The following is a 14,378-nucleotide window of genomic DNA, read 5'->3' on the forward strand; positions in this document are numbered from 1 at the left end:
CACTCCCCCGGCCTGCCCACCTGCACAACCCTACCACCTTAACTAACAAATTTTCTGCGGGAAACCCTGTGCACTCTTTGGGTACAAGGGTGTACCTTTTGAAAGTGACAACTTTTGTACCTTTATTTCTAAGAGTGTAGTCTTAAATTAAACTAAACCCTGTCCGGGAAACTGCCCCTTAGAGTCTAGAATATCATTTTGATGTAAAGAGCTGTTCAAGGAATATTTCTTCCAAAACTTTAATCCCAGGACAAGGATTAGCTTAAACCAGGACTGACCTTAGTTTAATTAGGAAATATAACTAGTTTTAACAAACGTGCCTTACTAAAAACAGTTGTGTGCATTTTGAGGCAGAACAAAGGGCACTGATGTATTTTAAGATATGTCAGTGCAAGCTGTTTTCAGTTTGGACAGCTCTTACATTTATTTTAGTCTAGGACTACAGTAATCTAATCCCTGTCCAGGAAACTGCCCCTATGTGTGGTTCAGCACAAGACACACAAGAACCAATAAGATTTCATGTTACTGACATACCGTCATATTTGGTTTTAGCGGCCATTTTGAAATAAGCTTAAAGGAACACTCCAGTTAAACATTTGATTTTTACCTTTTTGGAATCCATTCAGCTGATCTCTGGGTCTGGCGCTACCACTTTTAGCATAGCTTAGCATAATCCATTGAATCTGATTAGACCATTAGCATCGTGCTAAAAATAACCAAAGAGTTTTGATATTTTTCCGATTTAAAACTTGACTCTTCTGTAGTTTCATCTTGTACTAAGACCGACAGAAAATTAAAAGTTGTTTTTTTCTAGCCAGATATGGCTAGGACTATCCTCTCATTCTGGCGTAATAATCAAGGACTTTGCTGCAGGCGTAGTGATATTACGCACTGCCCGAAAATAGTCTCCTGCCATTCAAATTTACTAAAGGGACTATTTTCGGCTGCTGCGTAATATCATTGGGCCTCCTGCAGCCATGTTACAGCAGCAAAGTCTTTGGTTATTTTTTAGCGTGATGCTAATGGGCTAATCAAATTCAATGGATTGTGCTAAGCTATGCTAAAAGTGGTAGCACCAGACCCGGAGATTAGCTAAATGGATTCCAAAAAGGGTAAAAATCAAATATTTAACTGAAGAGATGCTGGAAAATGAGTATATTTGTCAAAAAGTGGAGTGTCCCTTTAAAATATTAATAATTTTCTTTCGGAAATGTGATGTTTAATTTGCTTCAAAAGTTAAATATTGGAGTCCCACTGGAGTCATTTGAATTACTTTAATGATGGATGTACATTTCGTGCCATTTTGTAGCTTTACCATTTTGAGTACCATGAGATAACATTATGGCACTTTAATTATATTTTTATTATTTGTTTGTGTCAAACTGAAGAGAGGAAGTTATATACATCTGGAATGGCATAATGGGGAAAAAACTTATGAAAGAATTTAAATTTTGGGCTGCATTATTCCTTTAACCAAATGCTGGTTGCAGGTAAAAAATATGTATCCACACTGTAAATGAAACCCTCAAAAAAGCAGACAGACACAATTCAAAGACAGTTTTCATTTAAAAGAATGTCAACAATGAGAAAATACAGTTTAGCATTCTGAAAAAGTTCACTTTTAACAGCTGTTATGCCTAAGAACTCTAACTATCATTGGTCACTTCCGAAAAGCAAAGGTGGATGACATGTTTATAGCTTATATTATGTATACTTGACCTCTGTCACCTGATTAAAGTCAAGCCAGTAGCAGGAAGCAAGTGAAATGTGATGAAACATGCATGCATAAACAAATGCAAAGTATGCAGGGAAAAAAATGCTGTGTGACAGTGACACATATCAGACCACCATCATTTTGGTGGTATAACTGTGAGTTTTCACACACAAGAGTCACACTAGTTTCATTGTGCTAACATGCTAATAAAAGTCACTAAAATAATGTAACTAAATTACTATTATTAAACACATCAGCCAAAAAAACACATGGCCATGCATACCAAATGCATTTATTTACTATATAAACTTAATTATTTTAGAGCAAAGCAAATCGCTTGTACATGTTATTTTCTTTTTTTTTACATTGCTGTACCATGCAGTGTCAAATAATAAAGTTGTAATGCATTATGACACCTCCAACTCCATTAAACAAAAAAAAAAATGGTAAAAGCACTTAACTTACTAGGCACACAGACACATAGGGGCATTGCTCAGTGAGGTGTGTTGGTCTGGTTTCTTTTACTGATGTCATTTTTAGCAACTTAAAGAATTAGTACTGTAGCTAGGTCTGAGGTCATACCCCCTGTTTACCAACAATTCACCTTAACAGAATAACGTTAAACCTTTTTACACTTAACGATAAAAACATTCGTTTTGACTGTATGCCTTAGTAAATTTACTTAAAACTAAATCTTAAGAGTACCTTTTTGTTAATATATAAAACTTTGGGAGAGAATTAGCCAGCAGTCAAAAATGTATTAAATCGTTAAACACTGAAATATTCAAACTGCCTAAAGTAGGTCGTAAAAATAACTAATTCTGTCCGTTTTACCGTAACAATATTTGCGTAACGTTTGCCTGTGGTTACTGTAAAAGTATTTATCAAAAGTAAAAGCTCTTACCTCTATCCAAACAAATGTTTTTCAGACGTGTTTCAGGTGAAATACATGGCACCTTTGCAGTCAATTCTCACGTCTACCTGTCTGTCAGCATAGTTGGCGTCTTTTGAGAGGTGTGTTCAACTTCATGCATCGATGCACAGACATATCGCCGTCTGACATCAGAGTATCGCGATACAGATTGCTCTCGCGACACTTTGATATCATAGGCTGATTAATCTGCGCAGTCGAACACAACATAAACCTTCGCGCTTAAACCGGTTTGTGCTGCAGGGCGGGGTATTGCCACTAAAACAGTTACAGAAACTTGGAGAATTTGCGTAAATGTACTGTAGCAATAAATTATTTATAGAGTTAAATGGTCGAAATGTCAATGAACGAGTCTAAATATTGAGACTGTTAAATAAATGTATTTTAGCAAACGTTTATACGTGACGTTAAGTGTACCTACTGCAGTACCTACTGTAAGTAAATTTGAGCTCATTTTAACCTCTTTCTGGGATTACACTAGTACAGTATATTGATCAAACATTCATTGAAAAACGGCCATAACATGCAGCCTTATGTGATATTAAACCCATAACATCACACTTATTTGGTTTGCATGATAAGTTAGAGCCACCTGGTGGCAGCTTTAAATATTGCATGGCTATTCACATAAACTTTCCTTAATTAAATGTACAACTTTTGTAATAGATTTAAAGATCTGAATAAATATTATGCTGTGTTTCATAGCCCACTACTAAACTAAAAAGTGTAGAAAAAATAACTACTTACTTGCATTGATTGTGTGATGCAGTATGAAGGCACATAGAGTGAGTATTTGAGGGTACAATAAAGTTTTTAATAAAGCGGACAGATTCTAATGTTTGGATTTTCACATGTGGACAAAGTCTACTCAAATTCAGAGAATTGTTCACTTCAGTTAGCACAGAAGAAGCGAGAGAACCTATATTACACAATAAAAGCCAATATCTTTACTTTAGTGAATGCAGAATACAAATTTGTACAACAATCTCTAGCATAATATCTTAGTCATTCAATAAAAAGTTCACTAGAATATTAATTGTATAATGAAGAGAAAACAACACATTCAAGGGAAATATAATGCAGATTAACTTAAAGGTCTCTCTCATGTTTTTTTTTTACTTTTTTTGTCCATTTTTTCTTTTCCTTTTTTTGAAACAACGAATCTTGTTTCATTTATGGCAACAAAGTCCAGCTTGTGCCGCCAAACGGTTTGAGCAATCAAACCGCAAACAGCTTCTTGAAGTGAACTATTAGCTACAAACAATTACCAAATACATAATTCTGTTTTAGAAAAGCCATAAAGCAAAGCAGTGTAATCTTGCACAGCAAAGTGAAGAAAGTACGCAACACACAATTGTTGTTTCTTCTTTATCCCTTCCATTCACATTCAACAGTTTGTGATTTCAGACACGGCACTCACTCTGCACCATAGGAACAGCCTCCTCCCTTTAGATTATTATGTATTTCTTCTGTGCATTTGTTGGGACTGGTGGACAAGCTGCACTTCATCAGACTGAGGCTAATGTTGTTTGAATGAATTTCAAATGGGATGTGTGATATATTTGATACACCAGCAACTCTTTGGAGTAAGGCTCTAATTGTGCATGTAGCAGAGAAACATTCCCTGATTCCAAATCGAGCACTAATGTTGAGTGGGTGAGTATGTATGTGTGCATTGCAGTATGAAAAACTGCAAGTTTTTTTTATTCCCAGTGCTTTCATAACACTAGGCTAGCATTATTGCTTGTCTACCCTGAAAAGCTTTGATTGTGATCAACTTTAAATGATTCTCACAATGGGTTTCCGAGTTATTAAATTCAGCTGAGACAACAAAGCTCGTACGTCTGAGATTATATCTAAAGCTATAGGCCTACCTACAGTAAAGCAGTGACTGCATGGCTCTTGTTTTTCATCTTAAGTGTGCCTTAATATGTAAGCACTTAGGGACAAAGGGTTAACAGTCTTCTTTTCAGAAGCTCATTAAAGAGCACTTCATTTATGAACTATAGGCAACATTGTGTGACAAATGGGGATATGATATTATAGTATTTTTTTATTATGAATCTCACTGATAGTTTCAATGTGAATGTCTCGTGTTCCTTGCTATGTGTGGGTCGGGGACTGCATAGATTAATATCAGCTTATTGCCAGTTGCTAACGGCAGGGAGGTATCTTAAAGTGATTGGTGTGTACACATTGTCCAAATACATAACAAATCTAAAGAGGAAAGCATCATTTTATCCGATGGTGAACTTGAACAAACTTTTGTGCAATCCTGTGGAGAGATCATGTCCAAGTCTATTTACAATTTCTAGTATTTCCATCAGCTGCTGAATCCCCTGTCGCTTTGCCACCTGAGTGTCAGTGAGGTGTGATGCAAACCGGAGGCCACTGATACCAGACATTTGTGCTGCACAAACACACAGCCTTACAATAGAGGGATATGCACATATAGAGCAAAACAGCAACAGCGGAGAGAGCTACAGCGCCCCCTTTTGTCAAGCAATACGGAGCATTGCGATCGGTGTTTCCTTTACATTAGGCCAATTCACAAAATATGTGGGGAAATGTTCTGTACATAGTATGCATGGATGTAAAGGTGTTACTTATGATATTTACAATATCTTTATTATAAGATAAGCATTGAATATGGGGGATTGAAATAAAAAATTAACTTTTTTACAAACTGTGGGAATGTTTCTGAATCGAAACTTTCGTGTTTGAATAAAGATGATTGAATAGTGCATCTAAGCTAAGTTGAGTTTTAGAGTAGGCAGTGTATTCAGCAGCTGCAGGCTATTCCCTCAAAAAAACAGTTGTTTAAGAAAAGCAACCATTTTTCTTAGCATGGCAATCATCGTTTTACAAAACAAAAAGATGGTCGAGCTTGAATACGGCTCTTTTGTTACAATTTCTTAAGGACAGACATTCACCACCATTAAAGGGTAAACGACCCAAAAACAACCTTTTCAAGAAAAAAAAAAACAACAAAACACTTTGATTATTACCAATAATAGTCAAATTTGAAGAAAGTACAGTATAGTTAACAAAATAGTAAATATTAACCAGTGAATACTCTACTTAATAAGGATCTCGCCTTGTAAACATGGCAGTAATCCACAAAAATATACTTTTTTTCTTGAATCTGGTGAAGGTACAATACATACGTACTTACACCGAAAGTGATATATATTAAAGTTGCTATGTACATAACAAAAAAAAAGGTTTGGCTCAAATCTTTAATTTACAAACAGAACAGCAAGTGTTCATGGCTTTAGATATTGTTTCAAGATCTGCTTTGCATGTTTATCATTTTTCCAACATTTGTAACAATGCACACTATGACAGAACTAATATAAAACAAACATTGAGCGAGAAATGCTGAACTTCCCAACCTACAGTACGACAAAATGATGAGGAGGCTTTGGCTTGCGTTACCATTGGGTTGTTGGAGCTGCATGAATATACAACAACTATCGTCTTCAAATTCACCGGACCACCGTTTGTCACCAATATATAGAAAATTTGCAACTGATTAAGCACATTAGAGACATTTTTTTTATTCGATTAATGTCTTGACTGAGGCGGAATGTGATCTCAATTTCGATACAAGCCTTGCCTCGTATTAACCGATCCAAATCTATGATCTACTGTCGATTATCTTTAAATAAATTATTAAGTGATATATTTCATACGGGCGAGTGCAGATACATTGTTTAATACATGAGCCCAGCACACAACAACCTTCACCCCAAAACTTTGATGACTGTTGATACTTGCCAATTTTACAGCTAAGACAAGTGTCTGAAAGTTTTAGTATGACTTGTTTTTGTTTAAACATAGACTCTCGCGCAATCCAATTTGCATCAAGTACCTGATAACACCTGTTTACACCATTTATTCTTGACTTGAGATTTTTTTCTCTCTCTCTCTCCACTAAGTTGCTTAATTTCGATATGTAAGGACATCTGCAATCACCATCCACCTACTTACAAAAAAGTGAAATGACGTTAAATAATAACAATAGAATAATAATAACAATAATGACCCTCCCTGCTGTCTCCCCTCTCTTCGTTCCCTTCCCCAGCCCTGCGTGTGACTGACTGGCGGTCAGCTCCAGACAGCTTTATGTCACCCAGGTGTCCATGCGCATGCGCTTGACCGTTGGGCTCTCCCTCTCTTCGGCCCCGCCGGCAGGGGGTCGACCCAGGCCGAGTGGGGAGTGAAAGTCGTGCCTGTGATCCTCTCGGTCGCTTCCGTCGTAGGATGAGCAGGAGGAGCTGAGGCTGTCGACGGGTGAGCGGCCCATATCCAGACGCCCGGAGGGAGGCTGCTGCTGGGGCTGGAAACTAGATGGGGTGACGCGCTCACGTGGGGGTGATATGGGCTCCGATTTGATGTTGATGTGGCTGATGTTGGAGAGATTGGAGCCTTGAGGTAAGTGACCGCCACCTCTGAACAAAGAGAAATGTAGTCGTATATTAGAAATTAAGTGTTTAAATATTTGTAGGATGTAGTATGTATAATATTCCACCCCTGTTTACTTACAACAAACAGAACCTGAATCATTTTCGAGGGTGCGCGTGTAATTGGAGCATGCCGAATGTGACTTTTCACTAATGTTGTGATGGCAAAAGCATTGCATTTAAATAAAAGCTTTCGTTCGCAGGCTATTAAGGCTTCTTTATAAAATCAATATGTCTGTCTGTGAGTCATGCACTCTACAGTTATAAGTTACACAAACATAATAGTAGAGCTTGGACTATTTAGCTCACAAAAAAAATCTTATGGCAAAATCAACAAGAAAAAGGATTCACTGACTGTACATACAGTACAGAAAATTATTTTATCACACATTTGACTGCATGCCTGTGTGCATTAGTGCTTTTGCAAACTGTGTGCGTGTAATTGCAGACATCTATGTTACTCACACCAGCGAGCTGAGAGCTGCCTGGCCCAGTTGATGCTGTTGCCATGCCGACACTGAGCCTATAGAGAGCCCTGGAGAGCCAAAGCCTTGAAGAGATGAGAGCTCAGCGCTGCTCAGGGAGTATTCTAAAGCAAAACAACACAACCACAATCAACAAAAGTGTTTATGAATCAAACAAACACATTTCTTCAGCAGCGCCTCAAGTAAATTTTTTATGAGCATCTGCGTTAGTCCTCTTTATTTTGACACAGTGAATGTGCATTTTAAAGCAATGAAACAGTGCGTTTTTAGACTCACCAGTATTGTAGGCAGTGGGCATGCCTGAGTACACCAGGCCTTGTGGTGGCAGACTGGGGGTGGTGACAGAGACCACCGGTGTGGCCAGAGACTGGGTCGACTGGGAGCTGCTTATCCTATGGGTGCTCTGTACACAGGAGCAAATACAAAAAGTTAGTGAGATCGAAATCCCACCACATACACAGTTCATACACACTGTGACTGTACCCAACCACGTGAAGTATTTGGTGTGGTAATATCATTGTTCACCAATAAGGGGCGCTGTCGATTCATTGGAAAATGAGACCTTCAGGTTGTCAGCTACATTTAATTTAAAAGCTCACGGACTAACACACTTCAGTAAGCTTCCTTAATACAGTAAGTGACAGTGTATCTGTATATTGTCCATATAAGGTTGCTGCTGTCCTGTGAAGTTATACCCACTGGGTTTGGAGTAAATTGACAAAAAGTATCTATCTATAATAAATGTACCAACCAACATGCAGTGCAATTACAGTCAACCCAAGCCAAACAGGTAAACATGCAGTGCACAAACTAACACACACACATACACAGCAACGTCTTAACTTTACCAAAGCAGAACGTTTACATTGGGGGACATTGTTTTAGTTTAGGTGTACCCCAGTGAGTACCACAGGGCGTAAATTAAACAAAAAAAAAACATATCCAGAGACATGTTGTTCGAAGTTCTTTTTTCAAATAAATAACTGAATATGTATGTGCTTAAAGTTCACCCAAAAATAAAAAATCGGTCATTGTTTACTCACCCTTATATTGTTATAAACCTGTTTGAGTTTCTTTATTCTACTGGACACAAAAGAAAACATTTTAACCGCACAGTTGATGGTGACTTCCATAGTAGGAAAAACAAATACTATGAAGGTCAATGGGTACCGTCAACATCATTTATAAAAAATCTTCTTTTTGTTCAACAGAATAAAGAAACTTACACAGGTTAGTAAATAATTTTTGGGTGAACTATTCCTTTAAGTACTAGTTTATCCCTGAACTTTCAATATTGTCAAATGTGTTCACATTACTTTAAATTCTTTAGCTTGTGAAAACATTCTCCTCGACTGTAGTTGGCCGCTTTCCTTGACTAATGATATCATTCTGGACTCAATTCTATCTCAATGACATCATCTTAAGGAAAGTTATCACTGTCCAGGCCAAATAACAAGATACATTAGAGAGGATATTTTTTTAGGAAAAACATTTCTGGACAGAACAAATGTTTTATTTGGATTTTGATTCCTAAAATGCTGCCTCGGTTTAATCTTTTACATTACTTCACTCAGCATATGGTAAAACTGTATCAGTGAGGTATCAAAGTATTTATAATGGAGATTCTGTCATTATCTTCTCAGAATTCACCCACAATAATCGCCTATTTATTATAGTATGAACACACAGTGGCTCCTACGGCTTCTCTATAATGCAATGTGAGTCAAACAACAGTTTCCACACAACGCTCATGAGTTCATCCAGTTGGGTTTAGTTGATCTTCAGTTAGTGTGGCTCTGATCGATAAGCCATGTGATATTCAAACCGCATCGAAAGCGTATTAGTTGCTGCCTTTCCCGTGCATTTAGTGAAACTCACCAACTCCATCTCTTCCTCCTCCGACTGCTTCCCAAAGAAAAAAGCAGATGAGGGTGTCAGTACAGGCCCAGGTGGCACGCCTAAGCTCAGCGGGGTCAGCCCGCCGTTCTCACCAGGACGTGCCTTTAAACTAACTTATTCAAATTTCGAGACTGAAGCGTGAAACGAACGCTGCCTCATGTTACTTGCTATGAAACTGGAAATTCAAATTCAGAGTCAAATTCAAATGAAAAGTCAAATTCACCGCCACTAAATGCACAACGTTTTCATTCCTCATGGCCCATGTGGTTTGTCTTACATGTAGCAATTAGGTAAATGAAACACAAAGGGAAAGTAGAGGAGGGCAATATCAGGTTTGTATACAAAAATGTGAGCAGCTTGGCCTGACAGCTAAGATGTACTTAACCTTTTACCTCGCAGACTCATCCAAACATGAGCATGTGTGTCTTTTAGCTCTCTTTAATCAGTTTGCTTTCAATAGCACAATCATTTGCTTTAAAGGATTAGTCCATTTTCAAAGGACTCTAAACGATCTCAAACGAGGCATGAGGGTCTTATCTAGCAAAACGATTGTAATTTTTGCCAAGTAAAATAAAAAATATGCACTTTTAAATCACAACTTCTCGTCTATCTTCAGTCCTGTGACGCGCCAGCGCAACCTCACATAATACGTCATCACGTATTATTACAACGTTGTTGTATGTCGAATGATACAAATGAATGTCTTTGTTTCAGTTTATTGTTTAAAATGGTCCACAAATGTGCGTTTCATATATGTAACACGTGACCTTTGGACGGCATTACCCAATTACGTGAGGTCGCGCTGGCGTGAGATAGACGTGAAGTTGTAGTATAAAAGTGCATATTTTTTATTTTTCTTGCCAAAAATGACAATCGTTTCACTAGATAAGACCATCATGCCTTTTTTGGGATCATTTAGAGTCCTTTGAAACTGCAATTTGAAACTGCATTAAAACTGTTGAGTGTTGGGGTCCATTAAAATGAGAAAAATCCTGGAATATTTTCCTCAAAAAACATAATTTCTTCTCGACTGAACAAAGAAAGACATCAACATTTTGTATGACATGGTGGTGAGTAAATTATCTGGATTTTTTTTAAAGAAAATTAATCCTTTAACTGATGCGAATAGTAAGCACTGCATGGGCTAAATAAGATATAATGTAATATTTTATGATGGTAACTATAGAAAAAGATTTATTATACTATATGAGTAGCCAATAAGAAGCTTTCTCTATAATGCCCATCAACACAAGTAGCTTATTTTGTTTCTTTTAGATTATGTCTAATGTTTAAAGTGTTTTACTTCGATATTTCAAAAGTTGTATTCCTTCGACACAAAAATAATCCCAGCTGTCCTCTATATTTTTGTCCCTTTGGATAACTTGATCACTTAAGGGTCTTGATTTATAATCTCTTATCCATTCTTTTGTTCGGATTCAGCTGACAGTGTAAAGTTGTACAGTTGTGAAGATAGTAAGTTGTCAGTGGTGCCGGGCCAGTGCTGTCTTAATACCAGCACTCAATCAATAACAGTGGGGAGACACGACAAGGGCGACAAGATATTATCTGGCTCACACTCTGGGCTTCTGATTAAGCCTTCATCCCAACTCTGTCACACTGCGATGTGATTAATTTAATACCATTATGTACTAATGACAGCCTGTCTGCAGGCACATTTACAGGCCTTGCTTTAGACTGTCTGTTTGAAGCAGTTCATTCACATATGCACGCACATACACACACCCACACATAAAGGACACTCGCCGTATACCTAAATATACACAAATAAATAATCCTCTGGGCCTCTTACTAGTGATGACTTCAGACACCATTAGCTTGGCATGTGGAATTTGTTTTGATTCATGACTGTACCGGTTCCAGATGCTCGGATACTATTCCATACACACGCGTGCTTGCGTACGGTATATTTCCGCTGAGCTGGGAGAACCCTATGTAACCCCAATGCTATTTACCAAACAAGACACGAGCCTTGCTGTGGAAATATAGAGGCTTCTGCTGCTGAACAAATCATTGACCATTTTTAAATATAATAATAATATTCTTTATTCTGTTTCCCGTTTTATATTTTAGTGATTTATGAGGCTGACAGCCGGGTATAGCCTCAGGTGCAGAATGTGGCCAGAGCTCTCTGCACCTTAATTATAATCATTTAAGAGGCTCTCTAATTTCTATATGAATAATAGAAGGAATGAGGGTACCTGAATCATGGAGATATTATCCTCCACTGGTCTACTAATTTTGACAATGTTTCCACTTTAATTTCACACCCTTTAAGGTGGTATTATAAACGGGACATTCCACCAAATCTGTGCCATTTCTGTCCCCATGACATTATATGTATAAAATGCAAAAAACTAACTCTAAAATACATTTTATTATTAAAACCAATGTCATTTAAAACATTAATAAAAACTACATTAAAAAACTAATTTTTTTATCCGTCCCTGTTCTCTATCTCTGTCCTTTATCTTTAAATATAAAGCATACAACTTTTCAGATATCTTTATTTCTTTGCATTTTTATGTGGGTCCATATCCCATATTTGCTTTAAATATTTTTACCATTGAATAAGTCATATTATTTAGATAAAATGTACATTTTAGTCATGTCCCCAGGATTTCACTCAGCCCTGTTACCCAACCTTTGAAAATCTAAGAATAAGTCACATTTTCAACAGGAAGTGACATCATCTGGATCCTCTGAAGGCCATGTGAAGATCAAAATTAACTTTTCTCATTTTCTTTTTTGTATATTTGATGATAATGATGCTATGACTGTGAATGTCAATCTTGACGTTCAATCTTGTTACTTATATTATTTCTTTTATGCTATTGGTTTATTTAAGAATAAAACATTTTGGTAAATCACTAGAATTTGCTCAGTGTCTAATGCAGCTATATTTCATGTATTTTCTAAATCTATGCCAAAAACTCAGTCCTGTTACCATATCTCCACCCTCTATTAAAGGATTAGTCAATTTTCATAAAAAAAAACTTCCAGATAATTTACTCACCACCATGTCATCCAAAATGTTGATGTCTTTCTTTGTTCAGTCTAGAAGAAATTATGTTTTTTGAGGAAAACATTCCAGGATTTTTCTTATTTTAATGGACTTTAATAGACCCCAACACTTAACAGTTTTAATGCAGTTTAAAATTGCAGTTTCAACGGAGTTTCAAAGGACTCTAAACGATCCCAAACGAGACATAAGGGCCTTATCTAACGAAATGATCACTGAAAAATATGCACTTTTTAACCACAACTTCTCGTCTCTCTCCGGTCCTGTGACGCGCCAGCGCGACCTCACGTAATACGTCGTCACGTCAAGAGGTCACGGATGATGCATCGAAACTACGCCCCAGTGTTTACAAGTGTGGAGAAAGTGGACCGTTCCAACGTTGTTGTATGTCGAATGATACTAATTAATGTCTTTGTGTCAGTTTATTGTTTAAAATGGTCTGCAAATGTGCGTTTCATATAAATAACACGTGACCTTTCCACGTCACTACGCAATTACGTGAAGTCGCGCTGGGGCGCCACAGGATTGGAGATAGACGAGAAGTTGTGGTTTAAAAGTGCATATTTTTTTATTTTTCTTGTCAAAAATGACAATCATTTCGCTAGATAAGACCCTTATGCCTCGTTTGGAATCATTTAGAGTCCTTTGAAACTCCATTGAAACTACAATTTTAAACTGCATTAAAATTGTTAAGTGTTGGGGTCTATTAAGTCCATTAAAATGAGAAAAATCCTGGAATGTTTTCCTCAAAAAACATCATTTCTTCTCGACTGAACATGATGATGAGTAAATTATCTGGATTTATTTTTTAAGAAAATGGACTAATGAAACCTTGTTAACAAAATAAACGAGTTAGCTGAGATTGACCAATACTCATTTTGAAAAGTAAAATATGTGCGATATTAGATTTAGTGTTAAAAAAGATAAAAAGTGAACTTTTTATTTTGATGAGTTAACTAACAACTTGCAAATTGCACCGATTTGGTGGAATGTCCCAAATACTGATCTATGGCAGTGGTTCTCAACTCGTACCCAGATCTTATAATAATAGTAGTAATAGACCAAGTAGATTTGAAGCAACTGAATAATCACGTAGGCATGGAAGTGTCTTGAGAGTAAGCGTGGATAAAAGTTCATTTCTTAACACTCACCAGGGGAGGCATCATGCCCTTGCTGGATGGGGGGATGACGACTCTCAAGTCTGGCTTGCGGCTGCCGATGGCCATGTTGCCCCCCGGTGGTGGTGACTTCGCAGGCATGACTTTACCCAGTCCGTTCCCGCTGGGTGTACCCAGAAGCCCTGGCGAGCCCCTCGGGTTAACGAAGCCATTTCCTGCTGGGACACACATACAGACAAAAAGCATCATGGGATTGCGCTCTAATCGACCAATCCCCAACAGCCATCAGTCGATTTGACGACATGCCATTTCCCAGCTGCAGTCATAGCATCTCATAGCACGCAACGTTAAGTGTTCCCAACCCTCTGGGAAAGTTTCTAATAAGACCCTGGTAATTATCCTGCACATTTACGAAAATAAAACGTAAATTTTAAAATTGATGAGCCTTTGGTTGTGTTGGTGTACAATGGCGTCAAAGCGTCCCAGGATGAGGAAAGCAATTCAGTTTAACAAATGTAGTGTGACTTAAGCTCTTTAAAAAGTGAATGGCTAAAGTCATTACAATTGAGTGCAACCATTCACGGCTATGAAAAGCAATTAAACTTCCATTTTGGAGAAGAAATCTGAAAACTTTGGTGGGGTGTCAATGGCACGGTTACATCTGGTGCACTTTGCCATTCCTAGTTCGAAACGCTACTTTCGTTTTGAACTTGTTCCAATTGAAT

The 14,378-nt window shown here is 37.5% G+C and overlaps 2 protein-coding genes across 19 annotated transcripts in view; both read right to left on the reverse strand.

The window, feature by feature from the left end:
• Positions 1 to 3,041, reverse strand: part of mctp2a (multiple C2 domains, transmembrane 2a) — a 54,058-nt gene extending 51,017 nt beyond the window's left edge. Inside the window, exon 1 of the mRNA XM_065279092.2 lies at positions 2,619 to 3,041. The gene's annotated coding sequence lies outside the window, so the exon portion shown is untranslated. The remainder of the gene's footprint in view (positions 1 to 2,618) is intronic.
• Positions 3,042 to 3,565: 524 nt separating this feature from the next.
• Positions 3,566 to 14,378, reverse strand: part of mef2aa (myocyte enhancer factor 2aa) — a 103,552-nt gene continuing 92,739 nt past the window's right edge. For 8 of the 18 annotated variants that reach the window (XM_065283148.2, XM_065283151.2, XM_065283147.2 and 5 more), the window contains 5 exons: positions 13,687 to 13,871; positions 9,475 to 9,501; positions 7,873 to 7,999; positions 7,577 to 7,700; positions 3,566 to 7,099 (listed from right to left, as the gene is read on the reverse strand). In XM_065283148.2, coding sequence (XP_065139220.1) covers positions 6,772 to 7,099; positions 7,577 to 7,700; positions 7,873 to 7,999; positions 9,475 to 9,501; positions 13,687 to 13,871 — 791 coding nt within the window. In that variant the 3' untranslated portion in view covers positions 3,566 to 6,771. The remainder of the gene's footprint in view (positions 7,100 to 7,576; positions 7,701 to 7,872; positions 8,000 to 9,474; positions 9,502 to 13,686; positions 13,872 to 14,378) is intronic. The other 10 variants (XM_065283159.2, XM_065283154.2, XM_065283160.2 and 7 more) reach the window with 5 other exon arrangements.

This window comes from Paramisgurnus dabryanus, chromosome 9 (genome assembly GCF_030506205.2).
Source record: "Paramisgurnus dabryanus chromosome 9, PD_genome_1.1, whole genome shotgun sequence".
NCBI classification, from domain to species: Eukaryota; Metazoa; Chordata; class Actinopteri; order Cypriniformes; family Cobitidae; genus Paramisgurnus; species Paramisgurnus dabryanus.